The following is a 22,776-nucleotide window of genomic DNA, read 5'->3' as shown; positions in this document are numbered from 1 at the left end:
GAGACGCACTCTGTGAGCTTCATATTCAGTTTTGACATGTGGTGTCATCCTCGCACACACCTGGTCCCGCCCTGCTTTCTGGAAGCCAGGGTAACACTTTACTTAAAGCCCCCCGTGTAACACATTATAAGTAGTTCTAAACACTCGTAAATGATCACAATGCTTTATAACCCACTATACAGCATCGGGTTAGGGTTAGGGTCAGGGTCAGGTCCTGATGTTATAAAGCATTGTGATCATTTATGAGTGTTTACAGCTATAGTTATACAGTGCTATAATGTACTTATAATGTGTTATACGGGGGGGCTTCAAGTAAAGTGTTACCGAAGCCATGGTCCTGTTCCTCCAGACGACCCCCCTCAGCGGCCGCTGGAGGACCGCGGCTCCAACAGCCCTTCCTTCGACTCACACACTCCCTCAAAGCTCCTGCCTCTGCAGCCAGCACAGGCTCACACCTGCACACCTCACCTGGAAGAACCTCACCGTCTTTCAGTGTCACCATGCTGCCACACAAAACAGATGTTCTTTATTTTCCTCTAACTTTAGGAGCTCCCAGAACTCGCTCAGCTTTTGCTAGTAGTGCTCCAGGTGTGGGGAATGTGGCACGAGCAGGGCGGGACCTGGAGCAGCATCATGAAGTCTGCAGATGCTGCGATGGAGACGTGCTCATGTAGGAAGAGAGAGCGGACTGTTAGCGCCCGTGCAGCATCAATACTGCTACCACATGGAACTGAAAGGTCTGAGCCACGATCACTGTGGAACCTCCGGGAGGTGTGGTGGGAACACAGCCAACGAGGGAGGTCCTACCTCTATGGAAGGAGGAGGTTCCATCTCCATGGAAGGAGGTTCCACCTCTATTTATCTAACCTTCTGCATTACAGCCATAAAGTGACTTTCAAACAGGATTTTGGTTTTAGAACAATGAGAAAAGATGAAAGCAGACAGAAGAGGTTTGAGTTCATAGGACATTAATGAGCATCTCAGTCAGTCAGTCTGGAACTCAGACTAAACATCCTGGAACTTTATTACTCCATCACTGTTTCATTTTCACACAAAGAAGATGTGCAGAACCATCGATACACAAAGGGGATGTTTGGTGGCCAGATGGAGGGGCGATTACTGCAGAGGAGGGAGGACACTAAACTGGCACAAGTGTGTGTGTGTGTGTGTGTGTGTGTGTGTGTGTGTGTGTGTGTGTGTGTGTGTGTGTGTGTGTGTGTGTGTGTGTGTGTGTGTGTGAGATGAAGACAGAGACTGACAGGCAGAACTGTACCAGTTGATTAGTTTCCTGCTCACTTATTAGGATGCAGATTAGCTGCACCGGGAAACATCTGGGAGCTTTTCTCTGGCACACACGTTCCCCTCACACACACACACGCACACACTCTTCACATGCACTCTCCTCACACACTCCACACACACACTCCTCAGATTCCCGTCATTTGTTCCACAGTGGGGAAATTTACAGCAGCAGCAGTGGAAAGCGCCGTCTAGAGTGAACTGAAAAAACTGCCAAACACAAAAAAAAGTAAGAATGCAGTAAAAATACGGTTGGCCCTGTGACAGACTGCAGAACTGTCCAAACTGACGCCGCCCTCACCCAGAGTAGCTGGGATTGGCTTCAGCGCCTCGCCGCCCTGACACGGACCAGCCGGCTTGACTCTGAGTAGATCTGACTGATCAGTGATTAACAATATAAACGAATGAGATCAAATGAATCTGCAACACTTTATTTGAAGCCCCCCTGTATAACACATTATAAGTACATTTATAAAGCATTATAATGCCATTATAACACATGTAGCTGTAGTTATAAACATTCATAGATGATCACAATGCCAGGCCCTAACCCTGACCCTGTGCTGTATAGTGAGTTATAAAGCACTGTGATCATGTATGTTTATAACTACTTACAATGTGTTATACCAGGTGCTTCAAAGTAAAGTGTTACCAATGAATCCAACCAGCACAGTTTGTTGGCTGCAGTGAGCCCCGTCATCCCCCCGTCTGCTTGCCACTCAGTCCTTTCTTTTCTCCACTTTGCTCTCAGTCACATCTTTTGAGTGGATGTTCCTGACATGGGTCCATTAGCTGCAGATCTCTCTAGAAAAGTCTTTTAGGTGCAGGATGTCAGACTGCCAGTGACAGCTCAGTGTGAGCTGCAGAGAGCCCTGCCAGTGGAAACATGACAGGATAACCTTTCAGTCCTCATTTCTGGACGAGTTCTTCTTGGTTTTTTTTTTTTTTTTGTTTTTTTTATATTGTGAAGATGTATGAACACATTATACAGCACTAACATTTTTATTATTTGAAACAGATCAAGTGTTGTTTCAACAGTATGCAGTGTTTAATGATTCACTGTGCAGCAGAATACAGTTAAAAATGGACGTGTGTGCCATTTGCAGCCTTTAGCAGCCTTCTCAGTGTTGAGGGATATAAATTACTGCATTCTACACTAAATGGATGAGAAACATCTCTTCCTGTTCAGAAAACACTTCAGTTTGTCATCCTGTGGACCAGATTAGCCTTTCTTATGGCCCCATTGTGGCCCACGGGCCATTTGTTGACTGTGCTCATGTGTGAGCCTTTCAAACCTCCTCCCGGCTGCGTGTTGCCGGAGTTGAGCCCTGAAGTTTCAGTCTGGACAAGCACTTCCAGGTACGAACCGTTGTGTCTGTGCTGAAACGTTCCTGTGTCGTCTTCAAATCGTCCCTCTGCAGCACGGCTGAGTTCAGAGATGTGGCCGGTTTTAAACCTCCAGCACCAGCCTGTCAGTAGAATGGATGTGAAGGGCAAACCCAGCAGCCTGCTCTTCTCTCTGCTGACCCTCACTGAGCGCTTCGTCGGCCTCACACACATCCTTCTCAGGCTCTGAGGAGCCTGGCTGGGTTTCTTCTGCCCTGATATGAACTCTTCCTGAGAGAAATCTTGTTTTCTCACTTCTTTCAAATTACCTTTTCATGCCAAATATTTAATCCCAATTGGTAATGTAAAGCAGGGGTGTCCAACCTAAGGCCCGTGCTATAACACGGGCCCCTATCTGGCGCCCATCAGGCCAAACCACCAAGCCAACGATGGAAAGTTAAAAAACATTGTTTTCTGTTTTGTTTTTTTCAACAAATTTCTTCAGAGTAGCAACACAACACAGAGAGCCAGGCTGAGAGATCAGTGACGCCGCCATGAAAGCTAGCTAGCTAGCGTTAGCCTCAGAGCCACGCTGTCAGGGGGAGTTTGGAGAAACATGAAGAGTGAAACGGCTGCAGGAGAAGATTAGAGGACATTTCCCTGGATTTGTAACAGAAAGTTTCTTTAAAATTGGCAAATGTGATATTTTATTCTTCTTCTAGAGTAATTGTTGGGATTTGTTTTAAGATATAGACATTTTGATCTTCCACACTCGGCACCTCAACAAAGAGCTTTAAAGTTTAATTTAAAGGTTGTTATGGCTCTGTTTTGCCACTCCGAACCACTGGAGGTGATACTGGGCTGAATGTGAACCGGAACTGAAACCTGTTGAGGTTTTTCAGGTTCTCGGTTCCTGCACATCATATTTGTCTAAACCTCCAGAAAGCCTTCAGTTCATGTCTTTTTCATGTGGAGTAAATGTGATAAAGACATTGTGCTCATCTTCAAGTTGAGCGATTGCCCCCCGTCGGAAAACCTCCGTTTCAGAACACTTGTTGGACTCCTAAGCAGGTTTCAGCACGTGGACGGGACTCTTTGCTCTCAGACATTTACACTTTACACATTTAATAGGCCTGTAACAATACATGTATTTGTATTGAACGGTTTTGGTCCGGGCCGTTCGGTTCGGTGCAGGACTGTCCCCGGGTGAGTTCACGGGCCAAAGTTTGTTTTTTTCCCCGGCTCACGGGCCGAATGGTGCGTGTGTTTACGTTCTGCCGCTAGCATGTGCAGCTACACCTGCAGCCATGACTGCTACTGCTAGCAGCTTCGTCCATGCTTCACATGTCCGCGTAGCGCATTGGTCTCTGGGACGTCATGTCATGAACTTCTGTCCACGGACGTCCGCGCGCAGGACAGATTTTGTGGCCGCGTTGCGCGTATGCGCACGTCGCGCCGGTACACGCATGCGCCAGAGCGCCACAGCAAACAAACCATGACAGACGCGAACTTTGAAAAGTGAGTCTGTGAAGCGAACAGGCTGCAGCTCTGTCTGAAGAAACTCAGAGAAAAGCTGGAGGACGGAGAGAGCAGACTCTGTCAGGAGGAGGAGGAGGTCTGTGTGCGAACTATACTGCAGCTGTCGGGGGGCTCACTGGGGGGGGGCGCGTGCCTCGGAGGGAACATGTCTGCTTTAAGTGACGCTTAAGGCATAGCGCCCCCACACTTCAATGGTGAGGACAAGTACTGCATGCAGGTCGCCATCTTTATTAGAGTGAAATAGTGATGCTCAAATCATCCATTAAAATTGGCCTAATTCTGCATATAATCCATGATTATGATCATACTGAATCAATAATAATAAACTAAAGGAAATACATGGGGGAAACAGCATTTTTCCAATATTTAGGGCTGCCCCAAAATTTCACAAATCATGTTTTCAGGGGGTCTCATGTCTCATCAAGGGGGGCTGAGACCCCCCTGCCCCCCCATAGTTCGCACCCTGAGTGAAAGTATCTAATCGCTCGGGCGCCGCCCTGAGATTCAGAAACAGAAAAAAAAAAGCTAAATAAACTCTGATACTAAATGATAACGTACTGACAATGTCTGTGCCTCATTTCCTAGAAATAATCTGAAATAAAGGAGCAGATAAACAGTCTAGAGAGCCGGAAAAGCTTCTGGAGGATGCATGGATCAGTGCGGCTGCATGGAACGAACACAGCTGAGCCCAAATGTAGCAGGAGAGAAGAGCGTTGGCATCGGTGATGTGCCGCAAAGCCGACACTGACACGGACATGGGAGGCATGGACAACAACAACAACATTTAGGTTTTGCATTTTGTTCCCTACTGCATCGAAACCGAACCGAACCGTGACCTCAGAACCGAGGTACGTATCGAACCCAGATTTTTGTGTATCGTTACACCGCTAACATTTAAAGTGTCAATTTCTGATTTCCAATCCTGAGCCGTGAAGCTTCTAACCCTCAGAACCTAACCCCTTTCACACTGACGTACTGAATCCGCCAAGGTCTGCGGATCGCTGCAGACCCTGGTGGATTCAGTACGCCATTGTGAAAGGGCTACTAGAGTCCATCCTATGAAAACAAACTGCAGCTTTCCTGAACTCCTACGTGAATAAAAGTCTGACTGCTTTTGCACTAATCTTCATTTCTACTGATTTACACATTGATTCAACACCAGGCTCCCTCCAAGAACACACTGCCGGTACGAATAAAGAGCGGAGCAGGTGGTTATTTAATGCATATGGAGTGTGTGTGTGTGTGTGTGTGTGTGTGTGTGTGTGTGTGTGTGTGTGTGTGTGTGTGTGTGTGTGTGTGTGTGTGTGTGTGTGTGTGTGTCTGTGTGTGTGTGTGTGTGTCTGTGTGTGTGTGTGTGTCTGTGTTTGTCTTTGTGTGTGTGTAGTCAGCAGAAGCAGCCTGAGGACGATGGGAAGTGATGAGCATCTCGGAGCAAATGCAGCTCAGCTGTCAGTTTGTTGCGTGTGTGCGTACAGTGTGTCTGCGTGTCTGCGTGTGTGTGTGTGTGTGTGTGTGTGTGTGTGTGTGTGTGTGTGTGTGTGTGTGTGTGTGTGTGTGTCTCTCGAGGTGACTCACTTGTAGCCACTAGCGCTGACAAGGCATGTCATGTTTCCCATCAAGGTCTGCTCATCCTGTTTTGTACTTTCTGTTTGTGTGGGCGTGCGTGCGTGTGTGTGAGTGCATGTGTGTGTGTGGACCTATTTAAATTCTGAACTACACCGTCAGACCAGTCATCAAAACTTGGAAGGGTAATTTGGGAGACTCAGATTGAGCTTCAGTGGTAGAATAACAAATAGATTTTAGTGGACCATGTTAAATTCTTTGCGTCCCTGTTGAGTCAGCTGATCTGGGTTGTTGATTTTTAAATCAGTTAATTGCACAATAATAACAATTTTTCATGTTTAAAGTTTCCTGACTTCATACTTTCTCATTCCAGAGTGCTTCTAAAGCTGTTTTATTGCTGTTCAGTGGAGTGAGCATCAGGCATCAGGTGTGATAGTTGTGCTCTTTCTCATAAAAGATCCGAGATCAGAGAGGATCCCACGACATCGTCCCTCCATTGGTTCAACAGCAGAAACTTAAGCAGCAGAGACATTTGGAGCAGCAGAGTTAGAACTATGTGGATCAGTAACTGATCAGAGCCGTGCTACATGCTAAAGGGTTTCAGGCTCACACTTCAGTGATGCTACATGCTACATGCTAAAGGGTTTCAGGCTCACACTCCAGTGATGCTACATGCTAAAGGGTTTCAGGCTCACACTTCAGTGATGCTACATGCTACATGCTAAAGGGTTTCAGGCTCACACTCCAGTGATGCTTCATGCTACATGCTAAAGGGTTTCAGGCTCACACTCCAGTGATGCTTCATGCTACAGGATTAAAGTCTGACTGATTCACCGCAGCTTGGTCCCTCAGTCTCCAGTACTCCTAGAGCAGTGTGTAGATTGACGCTACCCACTGCTCTAGGTGTACCTGTAGACACAGTGGAATCCTGGAACCTTCGAGGCTGTTCGAGGGGCCGTGGCGTGGATACACAGGCCACTTGGAGGCGGTTCGCACCAACGCATAACCTTGGTGCACTGCTTGCATATGTCGTATGGTTAGACTCAATGACATTGAATAAGTTCCTGTATCAGCAAATAGTGCTGGACAGGTGAAGCTTCATGAACCACTGTCTTTATTTTCTGAAGCCACTTGATGGCACTCTTGGTTCTGAGATAGAGGCTGAAGGGCTGGCAATGAATTGTGCTTTCAGCAAATAGCTAAAGGTTCGTACTCGTTCACTTTGATGAAGTGGTACGGGTCCAGAACTTGTTCAACCTCCTTCAGTCAGTCTGCAGTGTTCTGTGTTTTGCTCATGTTGAAGATAAATGTGTGTGAGTCCTTAGTCCATACTGTGCATCTCGCTGTGCGCCGGAGCAGCATCTTCTCCAGCGATGTACTACACCTTGAAACTGACTTTGCCCTCCCATGTGGAAAATTAAGAACAGTCAGTAAATCTGGAATAGCTCTTGAAACGTCGCCGTCGTTCGATAAAAATAAAAAATAACTGACCACCTGAAGTTACAGCATGCCAGGCCCTTTGACCAGAGTCCTGAAACACCGAACAGCTGGACAATCAAAAGTTCAGAGACGGCCACATGACCTGGAGAGCTCAGGGTGCATTTAAGATTCATCCTCAGATTTCACCCAAAAGTCCAATATCCCTGACTTTTAATGAGCGGTGTGTGTGTGGACGGACGTCTCAGATGTTGATCCTCGAGCTGCTGGAGCAGGTTGAAGGTTGAAGCTCACTGCAGTGTGACTGAAGGATCAACTCCTACATGACCTGTTCAAATTTCACTTTCTGTTTTCGGAATATAGAAATGAATGATTTCTGTGAATCTGTCTGTGAGGAGTTTAAAAATGAACTCATTGTTGTCTCCCCATTCCTGAGATGAAAAACCGGATGGATGTTTTATCTTCTGGAACCTGTCAAGACATTTAATTTACTCATTCAAAAGCTCAAATTAACGTTTGTGCATGTAAATGAAATATTAGGAGTGACAGTTCATTCTCATTCATTGTCGCACCAAAACATCAGAAGCCATTGTTGCATATGAACATGAAACAGCTCATCTCCTGACTTGAACGCTCCGTCTTCCGTCTCCAGTCTTTGAAGAGTGTTGGACACACCAGTCTGAGTGATTTTCTGAGAGCTACACGTTCCTGCAGCTTCTTACTACGGCCTCGCTGTAATAACACTCTCCACACCAAGAAATTGGTTCCTCGTGGTGGGGAAGGACCTGATTCCTGTGTTCCAGACCACACGCTGGCAGCTCAGATGAAGACGACGCCACCAGGCCTCCCGTCTCCTCAGTAACACCGTCTGTTCGCTCTGAATCCTGAGCAAGTGGCAGCTGTCATCACGCTGCCCCCAGACGCAGTCTGAACACCCAGCCTGACGAAACAGGCCGGGACCCTGACCCCAGGTCACTCAGACTCACTGCCACCCCCACCTGGGCCAGCCTCTGCTGCCGCCTCCCACATACAGACCCGTTCACACAGCAGGCATTTCAGGTAGAAACAGAGCGCTGCCGTTGCATCATGGGGTCTGGTTACACCACAACGGCACTCGAAGCAACTCGAAATGGAGCTTTTTTTAAAATGGCTGCCAAGGTGGAACTTACTGAAAACACTGTGACTCTGTCTCCATGGAAACAACGATAGTGACGTTTTCTGCAAACGCTTGGGCTTCGTCTCTGTGTAGACAGCAGAAACTCTGGTCCTGGTCCCGGTCCATATTCTCCTGGTCACCATTCTCCTGGTCCTGGTCCATATTTTCCTGGACTTGGTAATTTTAGAACTTTAGACATTCCAACTTGGTGGTCTGATCATGAGTATCTTTGTTTAGAATGAGATTTTAGAGTGTGTTGCTCTCAGAGTCCTCCACTGTTCGTGTTTAGAGTGTATAACAACCATCTGGTGTTCAAAGCATTTCCTCTAAAGGTCTGGAAGAATGAAGAAGAGCCATTTTGCTAGTTTTTCTGTGTCAAAGTTTCAGAAGGACTGACTACATATTTCAAACACCCTTACACCCGTTTCCCACCGGCCAGAAAACCTGTTTAAACCCGCTAAGAATCGTCTCCTCATGGCGGTGGGAAAGGGTTCAAACGGCATTGCGACCCAGGTTTTAATCAGCTCACCTCCAGCTCGGCTGGAGTGTGAAAGGCACAGCCGGGTCGACGCGGTAATTTACGTGATGACGTCGACGCAGCGTGGCTACGTTAGCGCGCTAGTTGTTGTTTCTGGACACAGTGTGAGATTTCCTTCGTCAAGATGACCCGGCACTGGCAAGACAGCGAGACCAGAGAGCTCCTCTGGATCCGTGGGGAAGAGGAGATTCGTGTACAGGTAACGGGGATGGTGCTCTGGTCCATTGTTTAGCTCGCGGTGCTCCGTTGCGCTGTTGATGTCATCAACATGGGACACCATCAGCGCAGAAAAACGCAGCCGCCTGCCGGCGTTTAAACCCACGTCCACAGGCGGTGGGAAATCAGTCAGTTGTCGATTGTTAGCAGGTCGACCTGCTAGTTTCAGTGGGAAAGGGGTATTAGACACACACACACACACACACACACACACACACACACACACACACGCTCGCTCGTTCCATTTAGGTGAGTCCTGCAGTGGGTATGCCATCCGTCTGAATATTACTCAGAAAAATAGTGTGTGCGTGCGTGCGTGCGTGCGTGCGTGTGTGCGTGCGTGCGTCTCAGAGTCAGGCTCAGACCATGTTTCCTTGGAAGAGCTCTTGCAGGATCTTGTTCCGTCCATGGAGGAGCTGTTATGTTCTTGTTCCATGTCAACCAAAGCTTGCAGAACAGAGAGCAGGAGCAGAGCAGCCTCACACACACTCTGTGGGTCTGACAAGTGCAGTGACAGCCGAGGCGGCACACACACACACACACACACACACGCTCAGCCAGCCTGACTCACGGTGTTCCTGGAGCGATGGCGTGCCCACTGAGATGTGAAGGACTCCTACACCAACGCTCTTTATGTCTCTCTGCTTCTGTCTCTCTCTGCCTTTCTGCCTTCCTCAGTCTGTGTCATGAAATTTCTAGTGTGTGTGCGTGTGTGTGTGTGTGTGTGTCCGTCCCCTCTCATGCTGATTAAAGCTACTAATTTCTCCATTGTCACACATGGTGCACAGTCAGGCCGTGTCAGTTCACATGTAAAGTGTCTCCATCCTGGGTTCTTTCCTGGGTTTCATCAGGTACCATCATCAGGTGCCCAGCGAGGTTTTATTACAACTACAGGAGTGAAAGCAACTCTTTTTTTATTCACACTGCCAAGAACACAGACTGTCTTTATCAATATGTCCATTTAGTGTCAGACTGGTTTGTCTCTCTGTAAAGGATCAGCTGTCCGTTATGTTGTCCTCAGACTGTGACCCACTTAGCTTCTGTTAGCTTCTCTTGACCCATTTTAGCTTCTGTTAGCTTGTTTTAGTTTCTCTTTGTTTGTTTTAGCTTGTTTTAACTTGTTTAGCTTCTGTTAGCGTGTCTGAGCTTGTTTTAGCTTCTGTTTGCTTCGCCTAGCTTTTTTTTAGCTTGTCTGAGCATCTCTTAGGTTGTCTTAGCTTGTTTCAGCTTCTCTTAGCTTCTTCTAGCTTCTCTAAGTCTCCTCAGTTTGTCGTAGCTCGGTTTTTCAGCACCGTACTCCCCAGTAAACGGTTCCTGATCAGCAGGATCAGACGTGGGAAAGGGCTGAGCCCCGTCACATGTGAGAGTTTCAGCCTGGATTTTAATGGAGGATTGATGCCTGCTTGATTCACGGGAACCATTTGTGCCGTGGTCCACAGAGTAGCAGGGGAGCCTTCAGAAAATGTGTCTCCACGCAGTTAATTGACCTGTCAAGCACACAGAGATACCACTGTGGCGAGAACAGGTATCACTGGATGTGTGAAAACATTGTGAGCACGACAAAATGCAGCTCAAGAAATAAGAAATCAAAATCCTCCACAGAGGAGATTGCAAAGTTTGCACCGAGGTCACGGTGTCTTGGATTTAAAACCCTCTGCAGTGTTTTTCCTCCTGCCTCATAATCCCAAATGAGACTGACTTCACACAAGCGGCGGTTTAATCCCACAGTTATTGATTTAAGCTGTCATCCACAGCTGTGAAAGCACCCTGACCCCCAGAAAGCACAAAGTTCCAACAAGCCACCCAGAATCCCACATGGAGCAGGTATTGATCGTTTGTGTCCTTCTCAGAGGACTTTGGTGTGACGCCTGTGATATGATGATGGAGCTGTAATTACATGCAGGCCTGTTCCGGGCCAGACTTCTGCCCTCCTCGAAGACTCTGATCCCCACTGAGCCACAGAGACTGTCTTCTGTTTGTGTCTGAAAGCTTCAGTGCACTTCACTGAACTTTTAAAGGTACCAAAACACCAAACACAGGCTTTCAGCTTTTAAAGCTCAAGAAGTGACATGACAGGTGTTCCTTCCTTCCCACAATGCAACTTTGTCTCTCGAACTTTCATGAAAAATTTGGCCCAATTCCAATTCTATTTTTCATCCCTTCCCCTAGCCCCAGCCCTTGAAACGGAGTGTCAAGGGGTAAGGCCTGAAATTCCCCCCTAAGAAATGGGACAACCCTTCGAGATCATCATACGTCATCAGTAGTCGCCCGTGACGTAGTAAACCGACGCCGGTATTCTTTACGACAGAACTTACGATGCGTCTCCAGCTGCACTGATCTCCCTCTCCTGGGCAATTGGATTGTTTTTTCTGCTTTTTCTGTGTGCATGCATAAAAATGTTAATAATAATTCATACAAATTAGAAAGAATGCATTTTATTATGCAATTGGCATTACCAGCAACAGTTTTAACTTTTTTTGCTCCAAAATTAATAAAATAGTATAAACATGTAAAAGGATCAAGCTGTGTGTGAACATCCACCATCAATATTGCACAACAACCAAAATAAACATTTTGGTCAAACCAGTAGTTCTGTAGAACAATCTGAGTATAGAACGTACTCTTATATATCTAACTAGCCATAACAATAACAAAATGTGCAAAAGGGAGCGACACACCATGGGATTCATTATTTGCATCTGGCAAAAAGGCTCAAGAAACGCTCCGTTCTGGCTTCACTCTCTTTGTGGCACTTCTGCTCCTTTGCACTTTCCTCTTTCAAAAAGTGAGTCAGGTTGTTGCTCTTCTTCCTCTTCTTCGGGGAAGGGGTTGGAGGGGTGGAGGTAGCCAAGGTGCGGGGTGAGCTGCAGGTTTCCATGGATGCGCCTAAGGTAGAGGTGCTCCCTGATAACCTTGTCGTCAAGCGGAATTCTCGCGGTATTTGTTCTCACACACCAGGAGAATCCATCTTGTACCGCTCGCGCCTTATGTGCTCGGGATCAGACTTTTTTTGGCCGGACCAATCACACTCGGATTTTTTTCGGTCAGACCAATCACGCGTCGTTTAGGGCGGGACGTGAAGCTTTGACGGAAGCAGGAAGCGACGGACTGCTAATAATATTAGCATGGCTAGCGAAAACAATGGATATCCCGACAGCGATTAAATCTGTTTTGGATGAATCCTCTATTGCGTCTTAGAAAAATGATCAGCAGGAGGTTTTTCCTTTGCAGTGATTGGCTGAAACCAAACATGGTCAGGCGGCGCACTGTGTCCTTCCGTCCAATGAAGGCAAAGAGTTCTACAGCAAGTCCCTCCTTCCCCGAACGGATTTGCTGAGTGAAATCCCAGATTGACGTGTGAAGCAATTCGTTGCTGCACATGTGAATATGGCTTTTGCCAGGTTAGCTCCCTGAGGTAGAGGCGATGCCTGAAGTGGAGGCGATAGAGGGGCTCGGCTCTGGGGTCTCAATCATTCTGGGCTCAACCATTTCCTGAAAGAAAGAAAAAAGGAACAAATGAGAGGGATATATATGCCAGAACGAGGTGATAAGGCCACAAAAATAAAACTGTAGCTTCACTAATCGCATCATTCCACATAAACAACATTTTACTGTTTAATTTTTGTAATGCCTTTCAGTAGCCTCACCAAAAGAACTGGAACAGGATCCTCAGCAGCCACAAAGGATGAAACCAACAGAGGAGGGTCGATCGAAGGCCTGGCACCGAGCCGTTGTCTCCCCACTGTCAGTCCCTGATCCAGTTTTAGGAGTTTTTAGGTCCTGCAACAAACACATATAAAACCCCACATTGCAAATCATTATATTATGTTTTCAGGACCATTTTATAGTGGACTGAAGTGGACTTCAGGATTATGAGTTGTTATGCATCTCATTAAAATTCCTCTGATTACCTTGCTGTTTTTTTTTTTAATTTTCCCACTTTTTTGCAGCCTGCTGAGGGGTGACCTTCCCCTGAAGTCCCAGGTCTCTGAGAAACGCCCTGTATAAAAAGTAAAGTGAAATATGAGTGAAAAGTTATGACACAGAAAAGGGGTGCAGCTGTTATATGTGAATAAAAGCACAAGTAATATGCTGTTGTAATATGCTGCCAGGCTGGTTATTTTATTATATAATGTTTTCACAATTGTCTGGTTGATATGCAACACTGATGTGAAGGAATTATTCGTTCAAAACCCTCATGTTTCATTCTCCATCAGTCACATGATCCCAGCGGTGCTCGTCGATGTTACCGATACAGTCTGTGATACTGCATCATGCTCTGGTAATGTTTACTTTAATATCAGAGCACAAATGGCATATTTTCGGGTGTCTTATACGCTCAAAGCAGAAAAGCAGGCTACGGTGATATCAATAAAACGTATCATGTTCGTGCAGAAATTAAAACAAGTTCATCGTTAACGAGCAGATGCACTTAACGCTACACAACTGGCTGTCATGTAACATTGCAGCGACCTTAAAATAGCATTGTTGTTGTTTTTTTAACAAAAAATACTCACATTTTTTGATTTCTTTGGCTGCCGCTGATGTTTTCTTCGCCATTTTCCAGCGCAATGTGGGAAATTTCCCATAGCCTTCGTTTTGTAGTGTGCTCCTGGAAAATCTCCGTTTCAAGGGCCAGATAGCCCTAGGACTCCCCCCTCCCCCTCGGTCTGAAGGGGGATGAAGTAGAATCGGGACATCCCTATGACTTCACATGAACGCGCACAACGAAGGGTTAGGGCCAAGGGCGAGGGCGAAGGGGAGAATTGGACTTCACCCTGTCTGTCTGCACACATTCGATGAGACAGCAGCGGACATAACAAAGAATTGTTAACTCCACCATCATCTGCATACAGAATAACATTTCCTCATACAAATTCTGAATAGACATGTGTCATGAAGACAGAGTGAGAAAATGAGCAGACAGCTAAACATCCTGCTCTTCTCTCACTGTGTGGTTCCATTAGACAACACAGAGCGTACTATCCTCTTGTACCACAATCAACATTTTGCTGTTTACATGCAAAACTCAGAAAATTGACAGATCTCAGGAAATGGTTCTGTCTCATATTCTGATGTATTAAAACCTTTTCCGTCTCTACAAATAGTGACTAGTTTGTGGTCACTGCTGAACCAACAGAGGAACAGAGGATAAGTCCTTCATGTTTCCAGCAAACATTGGCACTTTCATAGAACACTGAGATAAATGCTCAATGTGGTTTGAAAAGCCATTTCAAAAATCATTAATGACAACAAAACAAGGCCCTGCATGACTAATTAAAGTGTTTTCTTCAATGTGGCATTTTGCACTGAGACCTGTTTAGGAAGATGTTAAGTGGCCAGTCCAGGTCAGAGAGCACAGCCTCGTCTTTGATGCTCCATCTGAATTCTGCTGCAGCCGTTTTCTTAATAACCCGCTGAGCTTCAAAGCAGCAAATTTGCCCTGGCCACACGTATGCCATCTCTTGCTAAATCAATGCTTTCAACATAAAAAGCCGTTGTTTATTCACGCAGGCTGACGGCGGAGGGATCACTGTGACGGGAAAATGTCCTCCAGCCTCTCCAGCGCTGTGGTTTCATGGCTGTTTGCTGTAATCGGGCACATTTTGTCTGGATAATCAGGTGCTGGTGTTCAGGTTGTTCAGGTACGGCGAAGCGAACACTAAACATGCAGTGATCAATGTCGGGTCGAAATAAAAGAAGACTGCTTCTGTCCGCCGTGTCTTCATGTTCTGCCATGCACAAAAGCTCACAACCCAGAATCGAACCACTGACTGTGGTACTGGAGCAGAACCTGTTCTAGCAGCTGATATAACAATAACATGATATTCATAAAATTCTGGTAAATCTATCTGCAACAAGATTAATTTTACCAGAGGTCTAAAACCTTTCTGATCAAAAGAGACCAGGACCAGGAGAATATGGACTGGGACTCATGACACTCTCGAGGAAAATGTTGTCGTTGTTCATCTGAGCATGTGTAGTTTACATGACGGAGGTGTACCGGTGTTTATGTACGGCATACACTACCGGTCAAAAGTTTTAGAACACCCCAATTTTTCCAGTGTTTTTACTGAAAATTATGCCGTTTAATGTCTCATTGCACTCAGATGTCAAAGCATAGTACAAATAAGCAGTTGGAGTCAAAAAGAAATTATGGAATCAATTTATAGACCAAAATGTATTCTAAACTGTTGACTCATCAAAGTAGCCACCTTTGGCAGATATAACAGCTGAACACACACGTGACATTCTTTCTACAATAGAAATCAAATATTCTTCAGAAAGTTCTTCCCATGTCTGTTGCAGAAGTTCCCATAAATGTGTGGCACTTGTGGGCTGCTTTTCTTTCACTCTTCTGTCCATTTCATCCCAAACCAGCTCAATGAGGTTTAAGTCTGGAGACTGTGCTGGCCACTCCATGTTTTCACTGGTAGAGTAGGTGTGTATGTTATGATCACTAACTTGTCAGCAGTGATGGGTAAGTAAGTATGTAATTTATATATATATATATATATATATATAGCACCTTTCACAGGCAAAAAGCCACAAAGTGCTTCGCAACATATATAAGACAAACAGTAAAAACAACAATTAAATACAGATAAATAGTCAACATTATAAAAGGAGATCAGAACAGGCCTGAAAAACTAAGCAAATGCTTGGGCAAACAGGAAGGTTTTAAAGGTATACTGGAGGATCCTTAGAACCAATCAGTGTTGTCTGGTTCCAACTCGTGACTGGGCAGTCATAAAGCCAATCAATGTGGGAACGCGTTTGCGTGATGACATATCCTGTGGAGTCGCCGCCTCTGGTGCTCTGGTTTCGAGCTGCATGTGCAGAGCGTTGTTTAGGAAGTGATGCAGCGGGAGCGACCAAAGCACCTCATTCAGAAGCGGCTTGCTCCTCCTGGCGCCTCCGAAGGTGGCTAGCCACAAAAAAAGAACATTGTTTGAGATGAAAGAAGACAGAAGAAAGGCCGTAGAAAAGAAGGCAGAACGCGTGTTTTACTGGGAGATTCCTTTACAAGGCGGCGGACATTCAAGCACAAAGGGATTTAGGACTGATCAGGACGAGGGGAAGTTCCTGCTGGACAGGTGACCTGCTGATTATCCCATTCAAACGTGTTTTTGTTGCATAAACACGTAAGACACTACTTTGCGGATCGTATTCTGATATATGATTGGAAGAAGAGTCGACATGATTACAAATGTGTTTTAATCCTATGAAAGACGATGCTCCAGTTGCGTGGATGTAAACAAACTGACATGCGGCTGACGTGCGCGCTCCCACAGTCCTCACGGAGGCAGCCGCGCATGGCAGCGCTCCAAAAATGGCAAATCGGCCATGTTGTACGAAATCGGCGGACAATCCTTGAATGTGCCTTTAAGTTGTGTTTTAAAAGTGTCAACAGACGCAACTGAGCTGAGAGAGAGCAGGAGATCATTCCAGAGCCTGGGAGCAACGGCCTGGAATGATCGGGCTCCTCTGGTCTTAAACCGAGTACGAGGCACCTTTAGCAAGTTCTGGTCCACAGACCTAAAACCCTCGCAGGGGAGTAAGGCTGAAGCAGGTCACAGATATAAGAAGGAGCTTGGCCATGCAAGGCCTGAAAGGTTAAAGCTAGGGATGCACCGAAAGGAAAATTCTTGGCTGAAACCGGAAAATGAGGAAACTGAAGCCGAAAACTAAAAGCCGAAAGACCGAAAGAAATGAATAATTACTAGCCTATATTCCTCAGGGATATTCTTCAGGGATGATCAGGTTCATCAGATTAATCACTGCATCCAATTAGGACAGGACAGGAACAGTTCCTGTCTGTGGCATTTAACCTACCGTATTTTCTGCTCTATAAGTAACACATCAAACATCAACTTTCTCAAAACCCAACAGTGCGCCTTATAATGTAGTGCGCCTTTTTTGTGGAAAATACGGTCATAAAGACCACCCGGTTGTCAGTCCGTTGTCTTGACTACGGTTCCCATAATTCGTTGCGACGTGATCACATGAGCAAACAACTTCTGCTTGCTTGTAGCTAAACTAGCCAGTTCAAACAGAACGGCAAACAACACCGGCCTCCACCTCGAACCCGTCAGTCACCATGATCACAGTTTATCCTCCAGTCTCCCGACCGGAGAGCACGGCGCGCGGCTGGCACTCCGCACGCTGTGCTGCCGAGAGCGGCCGGCCGCCGGCCGACAGCCGGGGCGCTGGGAGCGGCCGGCCGCTGGCCGACAGCCTGTCCGCCGGGCCGCCGGGAGCGATGGGGGACTTCACCAGCTGGCTGGACATTGGTGATTAACACTAGAACAGCCAAGACGGTCTGACACACCGTTTGAGTTTTTATAATTCAGATAAATCTGTTGAAAATAATTCCCCTGTCTTCTAATTCTTTGACTTTTCCTAAATATGTGTCTTGTATGTTTTTCTGAAGCAAATAAGGTCCTAACAATGACACACTTAATATTACAAAGCATTTATACCTCCAAAGGCCAACAGCGCCTCATAGACCGCTGATAAAAAAAAAGACGCACTTCACGGGGCTTTTTTTCTGCTATTGATTTGTTTTGGTTCATGTGCGCATCTGAACAGGGAGCTAGCTCTGACAGCAGACAATCAGTCAGACGGCCAAGAATATCAACCAAATCCCAAAAGAAAGACAATAAAAAGAGGCATAATAAAGAGAAATAAGGTGGAAGAAGCTTTAGCAATGATACAGGAGGTCAGTGAGGGGGAGTCGGATGGCGGAGACGTGTCGGACATCAGCGATCTTGACTGGAGTGAAGAGGAGGAACGTTCTGAATCACAGTCAGAACAGCCGTGGGCCAAACAGCGAAACAAATGTAATCCTGCTGCCCCAAAAATGCCCGATCGACCTCCAGCTGCTGTACAGTCCAGCAGAACCTGCAGTGGAGCATGAAGCGCTCACGCGTCACCTCCAGGTATAGAGAATTACTGTAGGCTGCTGTCAGTTTACAACTAAATAATTATAACATAAAATGGTGTAAAAAATAAATAAACTAATGTAATAAATCTCAACACAGCAGTGAACACGGCAGCAGGAGCCCTGCAGCATCTCCTGAGGTGCCAATTACAGATTCAGGTAAAATATTATATCCTCCATCAAAGTACAGCAAACCATGTATTTCTCGTTTGAAAAAATTAATTTCAGAATCAACATATTTTCTGAATAAATACCTTTGTCCTGTGGAGCCTGCAGTCCCAGAATCAAATGAGCAGGGTGAGGACGGACCGTGTGGGAAGGTGTCCGTCCTGGTGCGCAGCCGGGGAGACTTATTTTACTAATTTTAATATGTTCTTGATTATTATTGACGGTTAATAATACAACTATTTTGTGTGTGTTGGAGTGTGTGTGCGTTTATCAGGGAAATGAGTGTGCGGAGTGTGAGTGAGAGGTGACGCTGCGCAAATGCGCACTGTAAAAAGTCAAATAAATTTTAAAACCTGATTTGAGGCATTAATAAAGCAGACACGAGGCATTAAAAGGTTTGCTTTAGCATTGCCGCCACGTCATCACCAATTATTTTCGGCCGGTTTTTTTGGTGATTTATTTTCTTTCGGCTGAAAGTCGAAAATACACTTTTGAGCAATTTTTCCCGAAAAATTTCGGTGGCCGAATTTTCGGTGCATCACTAGTTAAAACCAAAATCTTAAAATTGACTCTGTAAGCGACTGGTAGCCAGTGAAGCTCCTTTAAAATGGGAGATATGCGAGTCCACTTGTTTGTGCGGGTCAATATTCTCGCTGCAAAGTTTTGCACAAGTTGCAGCTTCGAAACTCCTTCTTGTTCAGGCATGAAAACAGGCTGTTACAATAGTCTAAACGTGAAGAAACAAAGACATGAATGATGAGCTCTAGATCGTTGCATGATACCATTTGCCTAAGTTGAGAGATATTTCTTAGTTGAAAGAAACAGTTTCTTGTCAGCTGCTTGCAGTGCTGCACTAGAGACATGACTTTATCAAAGAAAACACCCAAGTTTCTAAGGTTCAAATTCGCGGACTGCCCTAAGTCACCAAGGTACTGTTTGATCCCTGGAATTGAGGAATCAGGGGCGACAATGAGTGTTTCAGTTTTGTCTGCGTTGAGCTGAATAGAATTTTCACTGAGCCATTGTTTTATTTCTGCCAAACAATGGAAGAAGAAATCGAGCTTCTTTATCTCATCCAGCTGAACAGAACAATAGAGCTGGAAGTCATCAGCATACAAGTGGTAAGAAACATCCTTGAACCTTTGGATGATCTAGATGGGGGCACCAGGGCCAGTTAGTCCCAAGCTGGAAATACTGGGAGCAACATCTGAGGTCTTTGTCCAGAAGAGCACAGTGCTAGGAACAGCTAAGATCCTGCAGAACCCTCCAGCTCCCAGGCCTCTGGTAGATCCTGCAGAACCCTCCAGCTCCCAGGCCTCTGGTAGATCCTGCAGAACCTTCCAGGTCCCAGGCCTCTGGTAGATCCTGCAGAACCTTCCAGGTCCCAGGCCTCTGGTAGATCCTGCAGAACCTTCCAGGTCCCAGGCCTCTGGTAGATCCTGCAGAACCTTCCAGGTCCCAGGCCTCTGGTAGATCCTGCAGAACCCTCCAGCTCCCAGGCCTCTGGTAGATCCTGCAGAACCCTCCAGCTCCCAGGACTCTGGCAGAGGACCCCAGCTGGAAGGAGATGCTGCCCAGGAAGGGTTTTATATATCTATTACAAGATTAAACAGTGAAACATACAATAACAGAGCTGAGGAGTATCACGATGTAAAAGAAAGAAACACAAGATCCTGTGGTGGCTCTGCTGAGCTGAACGTACCCCAATACTCAACCACAGTTTTGTGTTTGCTGTATCAGACGATGTTGTTGTGAAAGTAGTCATATCTCCTTCTGGTCTGTAGAGACGTTTCTGTTCCAGAGGAAGCATTAGAGACGTGTTTGTTTTTACACAGTTCATATTTAGCCTCACTCGTTTCACCATCGACCCAGGCGGTATGACTGAGAGCGTTGAGTTTGGCCGTTTGGCGCCGGGCTTTGACCTTATTAACACAGAGCTGGGCTTCAGCGTGGCTCCATCAGGCAAATCAAGCAGCCCAGACCCTGAAACACATTAGCATGCTAATAAAGTAACTCCTCTAATGACTGATTAGCAATTCACAGGATTTTCTCCTCCTCCACTTGTACACACAAACGAGTGCACGGCTTTCTTCACATGCACACAGTGTTAATGGTTTGCACTCTTATTTTGATGTTTCTCATTGCCGGCAGTTTATTTATAGCCTCACCTTCCTGGCTGTCTTGTCCACAGTAACGCACCAAGCAGCTGTAAGGAACAAAGACTGTTTCTACTCACTTAAGAGGAATTCTACCGTTTTCTCTCTCTCCTGCACTGCGAGCAGCCGTCGCTGACCTGTCTCTGAAAAACAAACTCTTTTTCACTTCATGAATTTGATAGGGGGTGAGTTTTACAAGCTGGATGCTATAAAGATCTAAAGGGCTTATATCTCAATCAGCGCACAGCTCCAGGCTGACCCGTTCAAAAAGCAGGACTAACTCAAGTCCTGACACAAGCTTTTATGTGCTTGCTGCTTCGAGCACATTAATCTTCAATCCAAAATGATCAACTATCCACTCTACAAACAGGAACCATCATAAAAAGTTTATGTTGTGTTCATTCTGATTTTAATGTTACATCTGTGTGTAATGGAGGAGAAAACCTGTTTTCATCCAGTAGCTATGGAGTCCAGGCTGAAACAGGCCACCAGAAAGTCCAGTTTAATAAATATATCTTTAATAAATAACTGTTTGCACTGCTCTTTGTACATTTCTCTCAAGGTTTGTTTCTTCAGTGTTGGGTTTTAAAGGTGCATTAAAGCTCGTGTCCGGAGTTTCTGTTCGTTTCCAGTGTATGTATCATTTTTCAACAGAGCTTCAATGTGTCAGTCTGGTTCGATACTACAATATAATATTAGCATAAAGCAATATAAAAAATGTATTTATGAGCTCCGCCTTCGTCTCATAGACCCCCATGTTATACGTAAAAAGCGTCGGTCAGCTTCAGCCAATAGGCTTCGAGCTTCCGCCTTGTCGTGCTGTCAATCAAAGTGTGGAGCAGCCAGAGAGCACGGCCGCTCGCCCAGCAGAGGAGAGTTAGCTCTGCAGCAGCCGCCCGCTCACCTCGGATATATCCACTGTCTGCTGAACATCCACCGTAAACAGCTCAACATGGAGGATGCTGTAGGACTCAGAGGCTCTCATTTTCACCCGACAGATAATGTGCGAGCACAATTGAAGGGGCGTGGCTTGGTCGCTCATCAAAGCAGAGGGAGGGCGGAACCTCCAGACGTTGGATAAAAAAACCTCTCTCTTTCAGAACTCTGGACACGAGCTTTAAGGAGTTTTTCAACTTTAAAAATACTTATTTTCCACCATAAATATGTTACAAATATTCAATGATGTGTACAATGTGCCCTGACATATTCATTGCTCGTACCGCTAACAGCGCTAAATCGTCCCTTGAAAGTTGCAGTGCCAGTCCGGCACCAGGATTTTTTTGGGGAGAATTTGAGATGATGTGACGTAATGCGCCTCCCACTGACCTGATATCCTTAGGTTTCATTTTGTCCGCCCTTACTCCACCAGATGCTTCGCGAATAGCGAGCAATAACTGAGCAGTATTGAGGAAGGAGCTTCCAGAAAGTAAGAACAGACCAGCTTCTAGCACTGCCACAGCTCCACACAGACCCACCAGGCAGAACAACCTTACGTTTTACTCGAGCGCTACTAAAAGAGCGAGGAGGGAGTTCCCTTCTTCCGTGCACGTACATGGACGCAAGCCACAGGCAGTTTCACAAAGCTGCAGTTACGCCCAAGGCCTGCAGGGGCCGCTGTTTCGCATAAAACATGCAAACTCCTTAATGCACCTTTAAAGTTTCTATATCTCAGATCTGTGTTGAAGAGTTGTTGTGTTTGATGATGTGATTTGTGCAGGATATGAAGTGAGTCCATGAAGGAGGATTTCCTGAGATGTGTTAATGTGCCAGAGGTGAACGCTGCTGATGCTTCACAGCTGTGGATCCCCTCTTCTTCCATAGCAGTGACTCACTGAGCTGCACGTGCTAAAAACCCGTCTAACCCCGACCTTCTCTGTGCTCCACAGTGCTCAGCGGCCTCTGCTCCAACGACTGCCCCGACAACGTCAAGGTGAGCGATCTGCCTCTGTCATGATGAGGAGTCTGCGCTCAGAGGCTCTGGATCAAATCTGCTCCAAACCGCAGAGCTGAGGGAGGAGATTCCAGTGTGATGGCAGTTTGGGCCAGAGGAGCCTCAAACCTCCTTTTAATGCAGCTGGAAACATGTCGAAGATAATGGCCACAACACGCATGAATTCGACTTGCTTTGAAGGGATACCACCAGATCCAGTATCTACCTGCAGTGTGCAGACTGGAATCAGAGCCGGTGTGAGAGTTCTCTCCCAGTCTTTCCTCTGAGTTTTCACAATTCAGTCTAAAAGTCCTCAGCTTCCTGTTCAGGTAGAGGGCAGCGGCCTGTTTCCAGCCTGTCGTTGGAAGCCTCTTTTGGTTTTTCCTACACGTTGCCGTTGGGGTGCGACTGGGAGAGCCTCCATGTTCACCTCCAGGGTCTGTTGTTGGTTTTCTAACAGACACATGTTCTTCCTGCTGGAGGTATCCAAGGCTCCGTGTCTGC

The 22,776-nt window shown here is 46.2% G+C and overlaps 1 protein-coding gene across 1 annotated transcript in view; it reads left to right on the top strand.

The window, feature by feature from the left end:
• Positions 1–22,776, top strand: part of itfg1 (integrin alpha FG-GAP repeat containing 1) — a 183,227-nt gene that overhangs the window by 127,583 nt on the left and 32,868 nt on the right. Inside the window, exon 13 of the mRNA XM_030082604.1 lies at positions 22,229–22,272. Within this exon, the coding sequence (XP_029938464.1) occupies positions 22,229–22,272 (44 nt within the window). The remainder of the gene's footprint in view (positions 1–22,228; positions 22,273–22,776) is intronic.

Source organism: Salarias fasciatus, chromosome 1 (assembly GCF_902148845.1).
Source record: "Salarias fasciatus chromosome 1, fSalaFa1.1, whole genome shotgun sequence".
NCBI lineage: Eukaryota > Metazoa > Chordata > Actinopteri > Blenniiformes > Blenniidae > Salarias > Salarias fasciatus.
Note: the sequence above shows the minus strand (reverse complement) of the source record. Positions and strands in the feature narration are given on the sequence as shown.